At 41.1% G+C, this 21,956-nt stretch overlaps 1 protein-coding gene across 1 annotated transcript in view; it reads right to left on the bottom strand.

Annotated features, from left to right (window-relative positions):
- Positions 1-21,364, bottom strand: part of Dtd1 (D-aminoacyl-tRNA deacylase 1) — a 257,126-nt gene extending 235,762 nt beyond the window's left edge. The window contains exon 1 of the mRNA XM_045156932.1: positions 21,290-21,364. Within this exon, the coding sequence (XP_045012867.1) occupies positions 21,290-21,332 (43 nt within the window). The 5' untranslated portion in view covers positions 21,333-21,364. The remainder of the gene's footprint in view (positions 1-21,289) is intronic.
- Positions 21,365-21,956: the final 592 nt, after the last annotated feature.

Raw genomic sequence — 21,956 nt, 5'->3', positions numbered from 1 at the left:
AAGGGGGGCTGGAGGGATGGATTAGTGGTTAAGGCAATTGCCTACAAAGCCAAAGGACCCAGGTTTGATTCCCCAGTATCCAAGTAAGCAAGATTTACAAGGTGGTACATGTGTCTGGAGTTTGTTTGCAGCAGCTAGAGACCCTGGTGTACACACACGTGCTCGCTCATGCTCTCTTTCTTTCTCTCCCAATTAAAAAATAAATAAATAAATTTTTTTAATTGTTTTTCTACGGGGTATAGTGGTGCATGCCTTGAATCCCAGCACTCAGAAGGCAGAGGTAGGAGGATCACTATGAGTTTGAGACCAGCCTGGGACTACACACTAAGGTCTAGGACAGACTGGGCTAAAGTAAAACTGTCCTTGAAAAAAAAAAGTTTTTCCTATCACTGAAGAAAAGACAAATACATTATACACAGATATTATAACTAATGTGCTAATCTTCACCTTAGCAAACCACTGTCATTTTTCACTATTACTGAAATGGTATTCTATGCCAATGATCTTCAAATCTTTTTGAATATATACTTCACCTATATAAAAAAAAATAATCTCTAAGAGGTAGGCGTAGTGGCACACATCTTTAATCCCAGCACTCATGAAGCAGAGGTAGGAGGATCACTGTGAGGTACAGGCCAGCCTGGGACTAAAGAGTGAGTGCCAGGTAAGCCTGGGCTAGAGTGAGACCCTACTTTGAAAACACCAGAAACAATAAAATCTCAAAGGAAATAATGTCAACATTTGAATATATGTATACACACACGCACACACATACACACACACACACACACACACACACACACACACACCCTACTTTTGACAGTACTTCAAATGTTGGCATAGTACTTAGGGCAAGATTCATCATCTATGATAGTGAAACTAAATTTATATTTCAAATAGCAAACCTGATAACCCTCCCCAACTACAAAAGAACTACAAGATAGAAAAGCCTTAGATTCAACCTTCTTCTTTTTTACCAATTTTCCCCCAATCTCATTATATTACTGTCATTTTATTATTTCCTTGTGTACTGACCCAATGTCCCAGTCAGGAATAGAAGGCTGAACTCTGCCACTTTCCTACTGCTTGTATCTACTGGACAGGAATATCTACGAATATTGCTAACAAGAAACAACCAACTAGCTGGGCATGGTAGTATATGCCTTTAATCCCAGCACCCGGGAGGCAGGAGTAGGAAGATCGTCATGAGTCAAGACCATCCTGAAACTACATAGTGAATTCCAGGTCAGCCTGGGGTAGAGTGAAGCCTTACCTCACAAATCAAAAAACAAGGGCTGGAGAGGTTAAGCACTTGCCTGTGAAGCCTAAGGACCCCAGTTCGAGGCTTGATTCCCCAGGACCCATGTTAGCCAGATGCACAAGGTGGCACATGTGTCTGGAGTTCGTTTGCAGTAGCTGGAGGACCTGGCATGCCCATTCTCTATCTTCCTCTTTCCCTGTCACTCTCAAATAAATAAAATATAAAATATAAAATTTTTTAATGTTTTAAAAAAAAAAAAAAAAGAAACATAGACTATGCCCTAGCTTCTTAAACTATGGGTCACAATCCCATATTGGGTCACAGAACTGAAGGTGGGAGTTATGAAAACAATAGAAACAGTAAAAGGCTTCTGAATGCACAACCAGAAAAATGTAGTTGAGAAGTAAACATGCAAATAGTCTAAGGTGTCCCTGGAGTGCTCCCCAAGCCGCATCACATGACTTCACTGCAGCCTCGGTTCTGAACACACACCATGCAACATGCTACACAGTGCCAACACTGCCTGAAATCGTTCAGCTCAGACTCCAGACTGTCATTATGTTCTTAGTTGCAACATGTTTATAATACAAATAAAGTTTTCTGCTCTTACAGAAATATAATGGCTTATGGAAAACAAAGACTTTCAAGCCAGGTGATGATGGCACATGCCTTGAATCCCAGCACTCTGGAGGGAGGCAGAGGTAGGAGGATCCCTGTGAGCTCAAAGCTACCCCGAAACTATATAGTGAATTCCAGGTCAGCCTGGCTAGACAAAGACCTTACCTTGAAGAAAAAAAGATAATGGAAAACAAAGACTTTCAACATTTTCTACCATTATACCTCAAAATTTAAGTATTAAATTAGTATAAATTTGGATTAGAATGTCTGAGGTGCTGACTTGAGCTTCATAAAAGAAATCATTAAAAAGGGCTGGAGAGATGGCTTAGTGCTTAAGAAATCATTGAATGAGGCAGGCGTGGAAGCGCATGCCTTTAATCCCAGCATTTCGGGGTCAAAAGTAGGAGATCACTGTGAATTAGAGGCCAGCCCAAGACTACAGAGGAGAGAGTTCCAGTCAGCCTGGGCTAGAATGACAGCCTACCTCAAAAAAAAAAAAAAGAAAAGAAAAGAAAAAGAAAAGAGAGACAGAAGAAATGAAGGGAGGGAGGAAAGAAAGGGAGGGAGGGAAAGAAAAAGAATTAAATGAATTTGGGCTTGGAATGAAGACACTATTTTTTTATTTTTTTTATTTTTGTTTATTTTTATTTATTTATTTGAGAGCAACAGACAGAGAAAGAGGCAGACAGAGAGAGAGAAAGAGAGAGAGAGAATGGGCTTCCAGCCACTGCAAACGAACTCCAGACGTGTGTGCCCCCTCGTGCATCTGGCTAACGTGAGTCCTAGGGAATCGAGCCTCAAACCAGGGTCCTTAGGCTTCACAGGCAAGTGCTAACCTCTAAGCCATCTTTCCAGCCCTGAAGACACAATTTACAACAATTTCTAAAATGGCCTTAAACATACTTCTGCTGATTTATATTACATATTTATGCCAAACTGTATTCTCAGAACTGATACTATTACATCAAACACTGATCAATTCTGAAAAACACTGCAGATGTAGCATCAAAAAGTAAACAAGCATATCTATCACATTAGTATACAAACTTTTTCATCTCTAATAAGTGGTAAAATTACATGTATACCAAAGAATTGTTTTAAATGAATTTATGATTTATTATAAGTAAGTGTTTGGTGTTTATACCTACTTTAAATACCTATATACCCAGAGTCATAAAAATTTCTCAGACAAAAAGAAGTCACAACTGGAAAAGGTTTCAGAAGCCCTGGACATGTTACAATATATTACAAGTAAAAGGGGAAAATGAGGAATGCTCTTCTTCCTTCAGGTGTCTGAGAAGGGACCCCTGGTATTCACCCCCCAGGGGGACACCAAACTCTATTCCTGAAATATGTTTTGGTTTTTTTGTTTTTTGTTGTTGTTGTTGTTGTTTTGTTTTTTAAGGTAGGGTCTTGCTCCAACCCAGGCTAACCTGGAATTCACTATATAGCCTCAAGCTGGTCCTGAACACAGTGATCCTCCAAAGTGCTAGAATTGAAGCTGTGCACCACCATGCTACACCTAGCCCTTCTCACATTTTTATACTTAACAAAATACTTTCTTCAGTGCTGCATTTCTTATAACAGGCTATGTGTGATTTATCAACCTTTGAGCCAGTAACTCAAAAGCTCTAAGAGTAATATTCTTGAAATAAGCAATAAACAACTGAGCTTAGTCTGCTGCTCTGCACTGCTTTAGAAAAAACCCTCTGGCTTTATTTGCTCTAAATAAATTATTTTCTTACAATATCAATAGATTTTCTAAAGTTTTCCAAAAGTATATCTTTAAACATTTTAATATTTTAATAATTTCATTTTGAGCTGGGTATATACTTCAGTTGGCAAAATGCTTACCTCCCAAGCATAAGGACCAGAGTTCAATTCCTAGACATAAAAATGCTGGCCATGGGCTGAAGAGATGGCTTAGTGGTTAAGCGCTGGCCTGTGAAGCCTAAGGACCCTGGTTTGAGGCTCAATTCCCCAGGACCCACGTTAGCCAGATGCACAAGGGGGCGCACACATCTGGAGTTCATTTGCAGTGGCTGAAGGCCCGGGCATGCCCATTCTCTCTCTCTCTCTCTCTCTCTCTCTCTGCCTCCTTCTCTCTCTGTTGCTCTCAAATAAATAAATAAAAATTAATAAAATATTTAAACAAAAAAATGCTGGCCATCGCTGTCAGAGTACAATGGAATACCATGCTGAAACCGAAAGAGAAACTAGCTCCCTCCAGGCTAACCCCCATAGTGCTGGAAAGCACTATGAATGCTGCTGGAAGAAAATGCTCACCAATAGAATGAATCAGCAGGGGACCCAGTAGACTATGAAATCAACCAGCCAGACAAGGGGTACACACTTGTGCAACAGTGGCACACAGCCTCTATTCTCTATCTAATATTATGTTATATATTCATATATATTATATATATTTACATATATATAAGTTGCAACCTGTCCAGGGGACCAATCATTGCATTCTTCCGGATACATGATGTCTCTCCAAAATTTTCTTACACGAGTAACAATAGGCCTGGAAAGATAGCTTGGCTGTTATGGTGGTTTGATTCAGATGTTACCCATAAACTTAGGTATTCTGAATGCTTGGACACCAGCTGATGGCAATTTGGAAATTAAAACCTCCTGGAGGGGGCTGGAGAGATGGCTTAGCAGTTAAGGCATTTGCCTGCAAAGCCAAAGGACCTTAGATCAATTCTCCAGGACTCATGTAAGCCAGATGCAAAAAGTGGCGCATGCTTCTGGAGTTTGTTTGCTGTGGCTGGAAGCATTCTCTCTCCCTCTCTCTCTCTCTCTCTCTCTCCTTCTCTCTCTCTTTCTCTCTCTCTAATAAATAAATGAAACTTCTTAAAAGATTAAAATAAGAAAACCTGGAGGCAGTGTATGTTTGGAGGTGGGCTTATGGCTGTTATAGACAACTTCCTCTTGCCAGTGTTTGACACACTCTCCTGTTACTGTTGCCCACCTGATGTCGGCCAGAAGGTGATGTCCACCCTCTCTGCTCATGCTGTCGTTTTTCTCTACCATCATGGAGCTTACCCTCAAGTCTACAAACCAAAATAACCCTTTTTGTCTCAGAAGCTGCTCTTGGTCAGGTGTTTTCTTCCAGCAATGAGAACCTGATTGTAACAGCTGTTAAGGTGCTTGCTTGCAAAGCCAAAGGAATGGGGTTCAATTCACCAGTACACACATAAACCAGATGCACATGGTGGCACATGTGTCTGGAGTTTGGTTGCAGTGGCTGGAGACCATGGCATGCCAATTCTTTTTCTCTTTCTCTCTCTCTCATTCTCTCTCTCTCTCACTCTCTCGCTCTCGCTCTCATCTCTCCCTCTCATAAAAATAAATAAGTAAACAAGAATGTGAAGAAAGTAAGTAACAATATGATGGAAGTCTTTGCATTCTAATTTTTTTCACAGTTGAGATTATCTTTTGAGAGTAGATTCCCAAAAACGTAATCACTACCAAAGAACTTCAACATTTTGTGACTATTTTAGTGTGGGTGTAGTATGTATAATGTGTGTGTGGCATATGTACATATTTGTGCAGATGCATGCACACTGTTTATGGAGGTCACAACATACCAAAACTCTTGGGACACAAAGAAGGCAGTCCTAAGAGGGAAATGTATAGCTTCAAGTGCCTATACTAAAAAAATACACAGGTTGGCTCATGTACCTAGAATTTGTTAGCAGCATCTAGGGGCTCTGGAGTACCCATTTCTCTCTCTGTATCTTTCTCTCTCTCTGCTTACAAACAAACAAATAAGTAAAACATACAAAAATACAAACAAAAAAAATAGAAAACTCAGACTTGGGGGAGGGAGGGTATATTACCATGGGATATTTTTTATAATCATGAAAGTTGTTAATAAAAATTTGAAAAAACAAAAAAGAAAAGAAAATTCAGACTTGTGATTAAGATGGTGGCGTAGGAACCATGCCAAAGCAGCCTATGGGAGAAACAAACAAAAAAATCAGCAAAATACACTCTTCTACCAAAAAGTTTGGTATATAGTAACTTATCAACTGCAACAGAGAAGTAGGAGAGATTCAGAACGTCTCCAATCCACAGAAGCAGGCAGAAGCAGCTCCAGCAGCAGTGGAACCAGGTTTGTGTGGCCACAGCCACCAGGCTCAACCTGAGCCACAGGAAAAACAAGGGAAGGAGACTCTCCACTCACACCAGCCTGCTCCCAAACTCAAGAAATGTGAAGGGAGGACAGCAGAGACCAACAGAGCGGCTGGTGAGGAAGAGGATCACAAGAGCCAGTGGGAGAACTTTAGCCACCATCCACAGCCTCCCCTCCCCCACTGCCAGCACACGCGCCAGCAAGCACCACAGACCTGGGGAAGGGAGCTCAGCTACACAGCACCCGGCACAGGTGATCAGAGCAGCGACCCAGTGACCCAGGCAGAGTACCTGAGCCCACAGTGCAACAAAGAGGGACCCAAGCAGGAGAGCAGCATAACTGAGACCAAAACAATCCCAAAAGATAACTGGGATTATACCAGGTCAGTACCCACCTGGTATGTAGGCTTGAATAGGAAGTGCTAATTGCACATTCCATGTCAGAGTAAATTATATGTTAAATCTGATGGATGATCAGATTTGCCATTCTTAAATAAATTGTATTTGGGACTTGTCATTTGTTGCTTCCTAATTTGTAGTGCCTTTGTTTCCTCTTCTGTCATTCATTAGGGAAGGGTCTTACTTGGTCACAACCTGACTTGAAACCCTCTACAGACAAAAAGTCTTAGCCTCCCAGTTGAGATGATTAAGGGTGTGGGGCACCACACATCCTTAGGGACAGTGACTTTGTTAGAGGATCTGGCTGTCATATTACCTACTCTAGTACAAAAACTCTGTACTGTTTTACACTGAATGTGTACATTGTTTACTTAAATTTTATAATCTGCCTGTATTTTGTTCCATCCAGTCTGCCTGAATACACTCATACCAGGTAAACCCAACACCTAAGGTCACTATTGTGGTTACTCTGAGAGTCTTAAGGGCCACACCTCACACCTTAAGCTCCTACCCTGAAGATATATAACATCTGATTGATTGATACATCTAATAATACTGCATATAATTAGAAAATCCAAGCATTAAATTAATCCAAGATGCAAAAATCGCTACATTACAGCACAAGAAACACTAAAAATCAAGACAAAATAAATCGACCAAAAAGTATTAATGCATCAGAAATGACCTCCAGTGAGACTGATTTAGAGGAAATGTCTGAGAAAAATTTCAAAAGAATGATTATAAATATGTTCAAAGAAATCAAAGAGGGAATCAAAGGAACGAAAGAGGAAATCAAAGGAATCAAAGACACAGGAAAGCTATTTAATGAAATAAGAAGGTCAACTCAAGACATAAATAAGGAAATAGAAATAATAAAGAAAAATAGTCAGAAATACTAACAATGAAGAACACAGTCAGTGAAATAAAATTTTAAAAACTCTGCAGAAAATCTCACCAGTAGAATAGAAGAAGGAGAGGACAGAACATATATATTAGAAGACAGCTGGCAGATCTAATACAGTCCAACACAGAGAAAGACAAACTAATAGGAAGTATGAATGGGAATTTCAAGATATTCAGGCCACTATGAAGAGATCATACATAATTCAGAGTAGAGTAGAAGGACAAGAATTTCACTCCAAAGGCATGGTAGGCATTTTCAACAAAACCACAGAAGAAAACTTCCCTCAAATTGGGAAAGAGATGCCAATGCAGATACAGAAATCCTTTAGAACACCAAACAGACAAAACCTAGAAAGAACCTCTCCTCACCATATTATAATTAAACTACCCAAGCATAGAAACCAAACAAAGAAAATATATTGAAAGCAGCTAGAGAGAAAAATCAAATCAGATACAAAGGGAATTCCATCAGGATTACAGCAGACTACTCCACACAAACTTTAAAAGCCAGAATGGCTTGGAATGTTGTATTCCAAGTTCTGAAAGATAACAACTGTCAACCAAGGTTACTTTATCCTGCAAAGCTATCCATTCAAACAGACAGAGAAATAAGGACATTCCACAACAAAAGCAGGCAAAGGGAATATTTGAAGACAAAACCAGCTCTACAGACAATACTTGACAGGATCCTACATCCTGAAGAGAAAGCACACATATAAGGAACCTCAAAAACCAAATCATGCTCACATACCAGTTAATGCAAGACAGCAAAGATAAAACTGGAAGAACTACAAAACAAGAAAACTTGTAATAATAAATACACACCTTTCAGTAATAACTCTTAACATCAATGTACACAATGCCCCAACCAAAAGACATAGGTTTGCAGACTGGGTTAAAAACTATGACCCTTGTTGCCAGGCATAGTGGTGCACACCTTTAATCCCAGCACTCAGGAGGCAGAAGTAGGAGGATCACCATGAGTTCGAGGCTACCCTAAGATTACATAGTGAATTCCAGGTCAGCCTGGGCTAGAATGAGAACCTACCTCAGGAAAAAATTTAAAAAAAAAAAAAATGATCCTAGCCAGGTGTGGTGGTGCATACCTTTAATCCCATCACTCGGGTAGCATAGATAGAAGGATTGCCGTGAGTTCAAGGCCACCCTGAGACTCCATAGTGAATTCCAGGTCAGCCTGGACTAGAGTGAGACCCTACGTCGGAAAAAAAAAAAAAAAAAACATGATCCTTCAATGTGTTGCCTCCAAGAAACTCACCTTTCTACAAAGGATGGACATCATCTTAGGGTGAAAGGTTAGAAAACAGTGTTTTAAAAAATGGACATAGAAAACAAGAGGGGTTGCTATCCTAATTTCTGACAGAATAGACTTCAGTCCAACATCTGTTAGGAAAGAAAAGGAAGATCACTTTATATTGACTTAAGGAATACTCCAATAGGAGGACATTGCAATCCTAAACATATGAGCACATAACATGGGGGCTCCCAACTTCAAACAAGCGCTATTAGAACTAAGGTCACAGATAACACCAAACACAGTTGTAGTGGGTGATTTCAACACCCCAGTCTCATCAATTGACAGGTCATCCCGGCAAAAAATAAACAGACAGGCATCTGGATTAAATGAGGTCATATAACAAATGGACTAACAGATATTTACAGGACATTTCATCCAAATGCAGAATATACAATCTTTTCAGAAGCACATGGAACATTCTCTAAAATAGACCATATATTAGGATACAAAGCAAATCTTAACAAATACAGGAAAACTGAAATAATTCCTTGCATTCTTGCATTCTATCTGATCACCATAAGATCAAACTACAAATTAATAGCAAGAAAAGCTACAGAGCATAAACAAAATCATGGAAACTAAACAATATACAACTAAATGATGAATGAGTCAATGAAGAAATCAAAAATGAAATCAAAACATTCATAGAGTCAAATGATAATGAAAACACAATATACCAAAACTTGGGACACAATGAAGGCAGTCCAAAGAGGGAAATTTATAGCTTTAAGTGCCTATATTAAGAAATTAGAAAGGTCTCTAGGAAACAACTTAATGCTTCAACTTAAAGCCTTGGAAAAAGATAAACAAGGCAAACCGAAAATCAGTAGACAGAAAGAAATAATAAAGATTAGGGCAGAAATTAATGAAATAGAAACCAAAGAAAAACAAAAATCCAAACAATCAATAAAACAAAGAGTTGATTCATTGAAATGATAAACAAGATTCATAAACCTTAGCAAATCTGACCAAAAGAAAGACAGAAGAGATACAAATTAATAAGATTAGAGATAAAACAGGTACCATCACAACAGATACCAGAGAAATTAAAAAAAAAAAAACAAACATAGGGACATACTATAAGAACATATAGGGCTGGAGAGATGGCTTAGCAGTTAAGCGCTTGCCTGTGAAGCCTAAGGACCCCAGTTCGAGGCTCGGTTCCCCAGGTCCCACGTTAGCCAGATGCACAAGGGGGCACACACGTCTGGAGTTCGTTTGCAGAGGCTGGAAGCCCTGGTGCGCCCATTCTCATTCTCTCCCTCTATCTGTCTTTCTCTCTGTGTCTGTCTCTCTCAAATAAATAAATAAATAAATTTTTTAAAAAAAGAACATATACTCCACAAAGTATGAAAATCTGAAAGAAATGGATGATTTCCTTGATTTATATGACCTACCTAAATTAAATCAAGTAGAGATAAACCACTTAAATAGACCTATAACAAGTATGGAGATCCAAGCAATTATCAAAAAATCTCCCAACTAAAAAAAGTCCAGGCCCAGATGGATTCACTGGTGAATTTTACCAGACCTTCAAGGAAGAACCAACACCATTGCTTCTTAAACTTTTCCATAAAATAGAAAAAGAAGGAATCCTACCAAACTCCTTCTAGGAAGCCAGCATCACCCTGATACCAAAATGAGGCAACGATAGAACAAAAAAAGAAAATAACAGACCAATCTCCCTCACAAACATAGATGCAAAAATTCTCAACAAAATATTGGCAAACAGAATACTAGAATATATCAGAAAGATCATTCACCCCAACCAAGTGGGCTTTATCCCAGAGACGCAGGGTTGTTTCAACATATGCAAATCAATAAATGTAATACATTATATAAATGGACTGAAGGCCAAAAATCACATAATCATCTCATTAGATACAGAGAAAGCATTTGACAAAATCCAACATCCCTTCATGATAAAATCCCTACAGAGACTGGGAACAGAAGGATCATATCTCAATATAATAAAGGCTATTTATGACAAACCTACAGCCAACATAATACTAAATGGGGAAAAACTGGAAGCTTTTCCACTAAAATCAGGAACAAGAAAAGGATGTCCACTGTCCCCACTTTTATTTAATATAGTACTGGAAGTCTTAGCCGTAGCAATAAAGCAAGAGACACACATAAGAGATACAAATTAGAAAGGAAGAGATCAAGTTATCATTATTTGCAGATGACATGATTCTATACATAAGTGACCATAAAGATGCTACCAGCAAACTGTTAGAGCTGATAAACACCTATAGCCATGTAGCAGGACACAAAATAAATACACAAAAATCAGTAGCCTTCCTATATGCTAACAACACACAGAGGATGAAATCAGAGTCACTCCAATTCACAATTGCATCAAAATAAATAAAGAAATAAAGTACCATTGAATAAAAGTAGCCAAGGAAATGAGGATCTCTACAATGAAAACTTTAAAGCACTCAAGTAAGAAATTGCAGAAGGCAGTAGGAAATGGAAAGACATCCCTTGTTCTTGGATCGGAAGAATCAATATTGCGAAAATGGCAATCTTACCAAAAGCAATTTACACAGTTAATGCAATCCCCATCAAAAATTCCAATGACATTCTTCACGCAAATAGAAAAAACAACAAAAAATTCATTTGGAAGCACAAAAAGCCTCAACTATCTAAAACAATTTTGAGCAACAAAAATAAAGCTGGTGGTATCACCACATCTAATTTTAACCTATACTACAGAGCCATAGTAACAGAAAAAAAAAAAAAAAAAACAGCATGGTACTGGCACAAAAACAGACATAGATCAATGGAACAGAATAGAAGACCCAGATATAAGTTCGGGTAGCTATAGCCACCTGATATTCAACAAAAATACTCACTGGAAGCCAGACGTGGTGGCGCATGCCTTTAATCCCAGCACTCAGGAGGCAGAGGTAGGAGGATCGCTGTGAGTTCAAGGCCACCCTGAGACTCCATGGTGAATTCCAGGTCAGCCTGGGCCAGAGTGAGACCCTATCTCGAAAAAAAAAAAAAAAAAAAAACTCACTGGAGAAAAGACAGCCTCTTCAGCAGATAGTGCTGGGAAAACTGGATATTTATCTGCAGAAGGACGAAAATAGATCCTTATCTCTCTCCATGAATAAGGATTAAGTCCAAATGGATCAAAGATCTTAATATCAGACCTGAAACTCTGAAACTGCTAGAAGAAAAAGTAGGGGAAAACCTTAAACATATTAGTCTTGACAAGGACTTCCTGAATATAACCCCAATTGCTCAGACAATAAAACCACAGATTATGGCACACGCATTTAATCCCAGCACTGGGGAGGCAGAGGTAGGAGGACTGTCATGAGTTCCAGGCCACCCTGAGACTACATACATAGTGAATACCAGGTCAGCCTGGGCTAGAGTGAGACCCTACCTCGAGAAAAAAAAAAAAAAAAAAAAAAAACACAGATTAATCGCTAGGACATAATGAAATTACAGGCCTTTTGTACACCAAAAGACACTGTGACTAGAGCAAAGATGAAACCTACAGAATGGGAGAAAATCTTTGCCAGCTATACAGCTGATAAAGGATTAATATCTAGGATATACAAAGAACTCAAAAATTTAAATAATAAGAAATCAAACAAGTCAATTAAAAAGTAGACTATGGAACTAAATAGAGAGTTCTCAGAAGAAGAAATATGGATGGGATATAACCATCTAAAAAAATGTTCTACATCCCTAGTCATCAAGGAAATGCAGATTGAAACTATGTTGAGATTCCATCTCACTCCTGTCAGATTGGCTACCATCATGAAAACAAATGACCATAAATGCTGGCGAGGTTGCAGAAAAAGAGGAACCCTTCTACACTGTTGGTTGGAATACAATCTGGTCCAGCCATTGTGGAAATCAGCGTGGAGGTTCCTAAGACAGCTAAAAATAGATCTACCAAATGATCCAGCTATAGCACTCCTAAGGCATATATCCTAAGGACTCATCTCACTACCTTAGAGATACTTGCTCAACCATTTTTATTACCACTCAATTCACAATAGCTGGGAAATGAAACCAGCCTAGATGTCCCTGAACTGATGAGTGGATAATGAAGATATGGCACATTTATACAATCGAGTTCTACTCAGAAGTAAAGAAAAATGAAGTTATGAATTTTCAGGAAAAATGGATGGAGCTGAAAAGGAATATACCAAGTGAGGTAACCCAGGTCCAGAAAGCTAAACATCACATGTTCTCTCTCATATGTGGATCCCAGCTACAGATGTTGGACTTCTGTATAAGTAGGAAGAAAATTCAGTAGCAAAGGCCAGTAAACTAGAAAAGAGATATATAGGGAATAAAATGGAATGAGGGGGCACTTAATAGGATGGTATTGTATATATGTAAATAGAAGAATAGATTAGTAGGGGTTAAAAGGCCTAAGTGAGGTCAAGGGAAAAGATTGAGTAAAGGAAAAGTAGAGGGAGGACTAATCAAAATCTAAGAGGAGGGCTGGAGAGATAGCTTAGTGGTTAAGCGCTTGCCTGTGAAGCCTAAAGACCCCGGTTCAAGGCTTGATTCCCCAGGACCCACGTTAGCCAGATGCACAAGGGGGCGCACGCGACTGGAGTTCGTTTTCAGTGGCTAGAAGCCCTGGCACACCCATTCTCTCTTTCTCTCTCTCTCTCTCTCTCTCTCTCTGTGTGTGTGTGTGTGTATGTGTGTGTATGTGTGTGTGTGTGTGTGTCACTTTCTCTGTCATACTCAAACAAATAAATAAAAATGAACAAAAAAATTTTTTTTAATCTAAGAGGATATAAATAAATCATATGGAAACCTACTTTTTTGAAAAATGGAACACTTAGGAGCCATAGATTTTTACTAGATAATTTTCAGGGCCAGGGATGGGATACCTTACATTGAGTTGTTGGCCAGAGAAGTCCCTGATGCCCCCAAAACATTATGGCCATTTCCAAGGCCCTTGGTTTCCCACCAAGAATAGATGGTAAGAACCTATTGCTGAATACGCCACATACTTAGGCTGCAAGGCCACTGAGAAATCCTGCTGGAACTGAGCTGATAACCTCCTCCATGTAGACCAGCTGACAGAAAGCTGGAAGAAGCAATTCCGCATGAAGTTCGATGGGAGAAAGAGAAATCAACAGTGGACACTGCAAGCCTTATATTTAGCCAGCCAGGACAAATGAGCCAACGGGTACAATAGTGGCACATCTGTCATGGTGGAAACCAACTGCCCTCTAATTGGACTGGAGGCCGGCTCCATGGGGGGGAAACATCCCTGATACTGAAAACCTACAACAGGGGTAATCATGAGCCCTAGGGGTGTAACGTCTGCTGCTGTCTAGCTAAATGTATATACTATGCTCATCAAACTTCCCAGTAAGCACTTCTCTTATGTTCATACCCTTGTATTAATGCTATTCTCACTTTTGGTAGAGAACCTTCTCTTTTCACACAGCAGTGACCTTGGGATGACTCAGAAGGCATCATGGTGCTGGGAAGAAGTGACAGAGGAGTGCTCTGCACTGCAATATCTCTGTCACACCTTCCAAGGCTCAGGGTCCATTGCAGAAGAGATGGCAGAAAGAATGTAAGAGCCAAAGGAAGGGTGGGACTCCTTACAACATGCTCCTCCAGACACAAAATGGCCTGGATATCCATGACCTCACAATGCCCGACACTACATACACAGGACCATCATAATAGGAGGAAAAGATGATGACATCAAAATAAAAGAGAGGGGAGGAGATATGATGGAAAGTGGAGTTTCAAAGGAGAAATGGGGGGAGGGAGAGAATTTCCATGGGATATTTTTTACAATCATGGAAGTTGTTAATTATAAAAAATTTAAAAAAAATTAAATGGAGGAAAACAATCACCAACAGCATGCATAAGCAGGAGACCCTACAGACTACGAAATCAACCAGCCAGTCAAGAAGTACACACTAGTGCAATAGTGGCATGTCACCTGTGCAGGTAACCAACTGTTCTCTGGTTGAACATGAGGCCCACTCAGTGGGAGAGAACTCTTATCAGGCACTGGAAACCAAGCCAGAATCCTATTGTCAGGAAATTCATACTTTAGACAGAAGCTCCCACTGCTCTCTGGAAAAGAAGAATGGGCTTGCATACCAAAAAATGACAGGGGACCGGGAAGGGGGGGAGGGCCTCAGGAGAAACCACAGACGAATTAGAAAGATGAGCCTGCTTTTATGACGAGCCTGACAACCTGCACCAGAATAATGTAGACGGACACTCAAAACATCCCAAGGCAGAAATCCATGTCATTTAAATTATTCCAGACTAGGATGGGCATGGTCGCACATGCCTATAGGAGGCAAGAAAACAGCCATGAATTTGAGACCAACCTGTGCTATGAAGCAAGACCTTGTCTTTAAAAAAAATTTTTTTAATTAAAATAAATTGGTCCAGATTGTAGAAGAAATAAAAACTTCCAATTTATCCTGCAGGACTAGCATTACTCTAATATTAAAATTGTACACCGGGCTGGAGAGATGGCTTAGCAGTTAAGCGCTTGCTTGTGAAGCCTAAGGACCCCGGTTTGAGGCTCGGTTCCCCAGGTCCCGCGTTAGCCAGATGCACAAGGGGGCGCACGCATCTGGAGTTCATTTGCAGAGGCTGGAAGCCCTGGCGCGCCCATTCTCTCTCTCTCTCCCTCTATCTGTCTTTCTCTCTGTGTCTGTCGCTCTCAAATAAATAAATAAATAAATAAATAAATAAATAAATTTAAAAAAAATTGTACATGAAGGCTGGAGAGATGGCTTAGCAGTTAAACGCTTGCCTGTGAAGCCTAAGGACCCTGGTTCAAAGCTCGACTCCACCGAACCCATGTTCTCCAGATGTACAAGGGGGCACACGCATCTGGAGTTCGTTTGCAGTGGCTGGAGGCCCTGACACACCCATTTTCATTCTCTCTCTCTTTCCCTCTCTCTCTCTCTCTCTCTCTCTCTCTGCCTCTTTCTCTCTCTGTCACTCTTAAATAAATAAATAAAAATTTAAAAAATTGTACATGAATATAAGAAAAAAGCAAAGGCCAATTTCTTGCTGGAATAAAATGCAAAAAATTGTACATGAACACTTGTGAAATCTCTTGCAAGCATCCACACTGGCCAGCGTGGCTCATGATTAGGAAATGCGTTCAGAAGTTAACACAGAAAAAAGGTGTTGGAAAAAAATCAACTTCTCATTTAAAATGAGGCTCTTAAAAACAATGAAGTTCTTGGTGAGCTAGAGCAGCCTACTTTAACTTTAAAGAGTACAAGGGGAATTATTTTTCCTGTACTTAGGTGACTAAGGTACCCTGAACATTCATCCTTACCTGCCAAACAACAAAACAATACACCTTAAAAGATGGGCTGACACTAGAGAGATGGCTTAGCGGTTAAGAAAAGCCTAAGGAACCAGGTTCAATTCCCCAGTACCCACATAAGCCAGATGCACAAGCTGGCACATGTGTCTGGAATTCTTTTGAAGTGGCTAGAGGCCCTGGCGTGCCCATTCTCTATCAGCCTCTTCTGTCTCTCTCTCTCTCCCTCCTTCCTTCTCACAAGTAAACTAATTAAATTAAAAGGTAATAGAGAAAGGAAGGGAGGAGAATACTTAATAGGTTGATATTGTACATATGTAATTACAATGAATGTAATGGGGAGGTAATATGATGGAGAATGGAATTTCAAATGGGAAAGTGTGGGGGTGGGGAGGGAGGGAATTACCATGGGATATATTTTATAATCATGGAAAATGTTAATAAAAATAAAAATTTAAAAAAAAAACAAAAAGATAAGCCAGGTGTGATAGCCCATGCCTTTAATCCCAGCACTTGGGAGGTAGAGGTAGAAAGATTACTGTGAGTTCAAGGCCACCCCAAGACTACTACATAGTGAATTCCAGGTCAGTCTGTGCTAGAGTGAGACCCTATTATAAAAAAAAAAAAAAAAGGCAGGGCCAAAGAGATAGCTTAGAGAGGTTAAGACACTTGCATGTAAAGCCAAAGAACTCAAGTTTGACTCTCCAGGACCCACACAAACCAGATGTACAAGGTGGTGCATAAATATGGAGTTCATTTGCAGTGACTGGAGGCCCTAACTTGCCCATTCTCATATCTATCTTCTCCCTCTTCTCCCCCACTTCTCTCAAATAAATAAATAAAAATAAAATAGAAAAAAGTGTTTAAAAAAGTGATGGAAAGACATGGCCAAGACTCTTGGCTGCCCACCAGAACTAGATGGTAATATTCTTTATTAAAATAATGTCTGTCTGGTTTTTGTTGTCTTTGTTGCTGTTATTGTTGTTTATTTGCAAGCAAAGAGAAACAGAGAGAAGAGCAACAGAGAGAGAGAGAGATAATGGACATGTCAGGGCCTCAAGCCACTGCAAACAAACCCCAGATGCATGCACCACATTGTGCATTTGGCTTTATTTATGTGGGTACTGGGGAAGTGAACCCAGGTCGTTAAGTCTTTGCAGTCAAATGTCTTTACCACGGAGCCATCTTTCCAGCCCCAAGACAGCTCCACATGCTAGGGATGCAGGTCACTGAGAAATCAAGCTGGAGCAGGGCTGGAAACCTCCTCCCTATCACTAGCTGACAGAAAGCTGTAAAGAGCTATGTTGCATACAGCCCTGTGGGAGACAGAAGTCATCAGTGGTGGCAAAAAGCAGTGGACCCCACAAGCCTTGAGACTGGCCAGGCAGGCCATATATGCCAACTGGTGCAATAGTGCCATATCTGTTATGGCGGAAACCAACTGCTCTCTAATTGGACTGGAGGCCCACTCCATAGGAGGGAATACATACATACATGCCAGGTACTAAAAACCTAATCAAAAAGCTATGGCTGGGCTGGAGAGATGGCTTAGCGGTTAAGCGCTTGCCTGTGAAGCCTAAGGACCCCGGTTCGAGGCTCGGTTCCCCAGGTCCCACGTTAGCCAGATGCACAAGGGGGTGCACACGTCTGGAGTTCGTTTGCAGAGGCTGGAAGCCCTGGCGCGCCCATTCTCTCTCTCTCCCTCTATCTGTCTTTCTCTCTGTGTCTGTCGCTCTCAAATAAATAAATAAAATTTAAAAAAAAAAAAAGCTATGGCTGGGGAGGTCATCAGACCTTGGGGAGTAATGCCTGCTGTTGTCTAGAAAAATGCATATATTATGCCCACCAAACTTCCTATAAGCACTTTTTTATGTTTATACCCATATATTAATGCTGCCCTCACTTTTGCTTAGAGAAACTTCTCTTTTCATATGGTGGTGGCCACTGGGGTGACTCAAAAGTCACCATAGTGCCAACAAAAGTGACAGGGGAATGTTCAGCACGGAGACATCTCTATCACACCTTCCAAGGCTCAGGGTCCATTGTGGAAGAGGTGGTGGGGAGAATTCAAGAGCCAAAAGAAGGGCAGGACTGCTTATAATGCAATCTTCCAGACACAAAATGGCCTAGATATTCATGATCTAACAGTGTCTGACTACCTACATAAGACCTTTATAATATGAGGAAGAAATGATGACATCAAAATAAAGAGAGAACCAGCAGAATTTGAAACCCATTCTGAAATCCCTCCCCTCGTTACAGGTGGCATAGAAGTCACCAGTCTATTAAATGGACTGCTCCTTCTCTTGCCTGTTGTTCCTTCCCTCTCTATTTCTGTCTGGATAGTCAGAAAAAGATTTAATGTTTAATAACTTGCTGAGGATATTTTTTAATTTTTTTATTTATTTGAGAGAGAGAGAAGAAGATGCAGAAAGTGAGAATGGGCACAACAGCCACTGCAAAAGGACTCCAGATGCATGCACCACTTTGTGCATCTGGCTTACATGGATACTGAGGAATTGAACCGGGTCCTTAGGCTTTGCTGACAAGTACCTTAACTTCTAAGCCATCTCTCCAGCCCTAATGTTTAATTTTTTTTTTTTTTTTTTTTTTTTTTTTTACTTTAGAGAGTGAGACAGAGTACCAGAGAGAGAACTGGCATGTCAGGGCCTCGGCCACTGTGATCAAACTCCAGATGCCTGTGCCACCTAATGGGCATGTGCAACCTTGTGCTTGCCTCACCTTTATGCATCTGGCTTACATGGGATCTGGAAAGTCAAACATGGGTCCTTAGGCTTTACAAGCAAGCACCTTAACCACTAAACCACCTCTCCAGCCCCTCATGCATCTTTTTTTTTTACTAGTTTTCTATTCAGCAATACAGGCAGTTTGGTACCACTGTTAGGCTCATCTATGACCTACCCCCTCCCCACTGGCCCCTGCTTGTTGAGGTATATGGGAGTTAGCCCACAGTTCTTGGTACGATAAATGTCTCTGTAAATCATGGCCCAACATGTGGCTCTGACATTCTTTCTCATGCATCTTTTTTAAATAAACAGTTGGATAAGGGGTTTGTTTAAATTAAAAACCATTAGCAGGGCATGGTGGATCATTCCTGTAATTTCAGCACTCAGAAGGCTTGAATAGGATTGGTATGACAGTTCAAGAACAGTCTGGGCTACAAAATGAGAACCAGCCTGAGCTAGTGAGATCCTGCCTTAAAAATTAATAAATAAACAAACAAACAAACAGAGCTGGAGAGATGGCTCAATGGCTAAGGTGCTTGTCTATGAAGCCTAACAACCTGAGTTCTATTCCCCAGTGCCCACATAAAGCCAGATGCACAAAGTGGTGCATGTATCTGGAGTCTGTTTGCAGTGGCTGGAGGTCCTGGCATACCCATTCTCTCTACCTCTCTTCTCTCTCTTCTTGCAAATAAATAAATATTGAAAAAAAACACAATTAAAATAATTCAACTTTTATTCAGCAACTATCACAAAATAAAGGATTTCCACTTTGTTGTTGTTATTGGTGGTATGTGTGTGTGTTTCTGTGGATCAATCCCAAGGCATTACACATGCTAGACACTCTGGGTCTCACTATGTAGATCAGGCTGGCCTCAAATTAACCTCTTGCCTCTCTCCTGAGTGATGGGATTACTGGCATGGGCTACCACCTACAACCAAAGACACATTTTCAATACTTTGCCGGACAAAGGGATCCATGGACAAAACCTCAAAATTAAGATGTGTTGGTGATGACCACATAAAGACAAATTTCCCCTCAGAACCAAAAAGGCTTTTATCTATGAATTTTCCCTGTTTTTATGTATTACTGAAATGTTATAAGATCTTTAAAAATTCCACATCCTTAGTTCTACCCTATTCCTTATTATTCCCAGACCATTTCCAAAACCAAAGTTACCAAAACAGATGGAAAATCATTAAGATGGAAGAGGGCTGGAGAGATGGCTTAGCGGTTAAGCGCTTGCCTGTGAAGCCTAAGGACCCTGGTTCGAGGCTCGGTTCCTCAGGTCCCACGTTAGCCAGATGCACAAGGGGGCGCACGCGTCTGGAGTTCGTTTGCAGAGGCTGGAAGCCCTGGCGCGCCCATTCTCTCTCTCTCCCTCTATCTGTCTTTCTCTCTGTGTCTGTGGCTCTCAAATAAATAAAATAAAATAAAATTTAAGAAGATGGAAGAATCTCAGGTCTAAATATACGGTTTTGATAGTATCTTGGTTTTTTGTTTTTTTTTTTTCCGGGTGTAGGGAGTAACAGGCTAGAAACTCAAAAGCACATATTTGATATGGACTGGTTAGAAGGAAAATATATCTAGAATTATTTAAACTGTAACTGTCACTTTTTTATGAGATAAGTCTCATATGTTGCTCAGGCTGGCCTTGAACTCCTAGGTTCAAGTGATTTTCCCGCCTTAGCTTCCAAAGAAGCTGGGACTACAGGTGCCTGTGGCAGCATCCAGCTTGAAACAAGGTGACTATGCCAATAACAGCTTAATAATGTAAAAATATTAAACTTGTCATTTAAATTTTTAAAACTTTCGAGAAGCACGGTTTGGATATTTGAAACTTTATCTAGATTAATCATCTGGTCCCCGAATGTTCTACATAGACGACAATGTTCAGGTGATGACTAACGTGTGAATGGCTTGGTCCCCCTAAATTAATGGGAAAGAGATACATGCCACCTTGCACTCCTTGGTTCTGACTCAGAGCTGAAGGGTTCAGAGAAGAGGAATCCGGCTGTGCTCTGCACCTAAGTCACGTGTGTGCGTGCACACAACTGTCAGCTCAGCCCAGAAGGAACTCTTCCTTCACATATTTAATCAGGAGTCCAACTCCACAAAGAGAGAGAGAGAGAGAGAGAGAGAGAGAGGGACCAAAAAGGGGAGACAAAAATACAGCATAAAGGGTAAAACGGTGGGTGGGGAAGGGGGCAGGAGTCTCTGCTCTGGAAATGCTCCTGTGCGTTGTTTGTGCAGCCGTGCACTGTGGGAATGAATGCGTGCTGATTCTGCCAACCTGTTCGTGGGACGGACATAAAAGGGAAGAAAGAAGATGATAATGATAATGAAGATGATGTTAATGATGAGGACGAGGAGGAGAAGCGTTCATGCTGCACCCTACGCAGAGAGCCAGAAACTGCGACTGGCCAAGCACACGCCGGCATTCTCCGGCCGCAGCGCTGTCCCACACGGGCCCAGAGAACTCGGGGCTGCGGGGACTGCGAGGACGACGAGGGGGAACCTCACGCGGGACGCGGGGTAGCGGGGGTCAGAGGCGGCTCCTCCCGGCCCGGCCCGGCCCCGCCCGACTGACCTGTGACGCTGGCCCGGGTGACGCGCTGCACCACGGCCTTCATGGCGGCGGCTGGGGCGAGTGGGCGGTGCCGCGGGCGCTCGGGCCGTGTGACGCGGCCGGCGCCCTCTGCCGGTAACACCAGGAAGCGCGCCGGAGGGCCTCTTTGACCCTACGGCCCGCCCACATCGGCCTCGCCCACCCACTGATTGGCCCTGCTCACGTCAGTCACGCTCACCTGTAACCTATCCGTAACTCCGCCCGTGATTGGTAGGCCCCGCCCATGCACGGCTGGCGTCCTAGGCCCACCACCTTCCCTTCCTGCTTGGACTTAGTGTACCCACACCAACAGTAACTTCTACGTTGGTTTCTTTTTCCCAGATCCAAGAGCTATCACTAAACCCCAAATTAATTCGTTCGGTAGTTAGTGTGGTAGTTTGAATGTATGTCTCCCAATAGATTCAGGAGGGTTTTTTTTAATTTTTTTTTAAATTTTTTTTCTCAATTTTTATTAACATTTTCCATGATTATAAAAAATATCCCACGGTAATACCCCCACCAGCACTTTCCCCTATGAAATTCCATTCTCAGGAGTTTTATTAAAGCTTCTTCGATTTCCAACTACCTGGCTGGAGGTGTCACTGGGCAGATCCTTGGGTTCAGCCTTAAGGTGTTTGTTTCTGGGGGG

The sequence above is a fragment of the Jaculus jaculus genome, chromosome 8 (assembly GCF_020740685.1).
Source record: "Jaculus jaculus isolate mJacJac1 chromosome 8, mJacJac1.mat.Y.cur, whole genome shotgun sequence".
NCBI lineage: Eukaryota > Metazoa > Chordata > Mammalia > Rodentia > Dipodidae > Jaculus > Jaculus jaculus.
The sequence above is the reverse complement of the archived record's forward strand: the minus strand, read 5'-3'. Positions and strand labels throughout refer to the sequence as shown.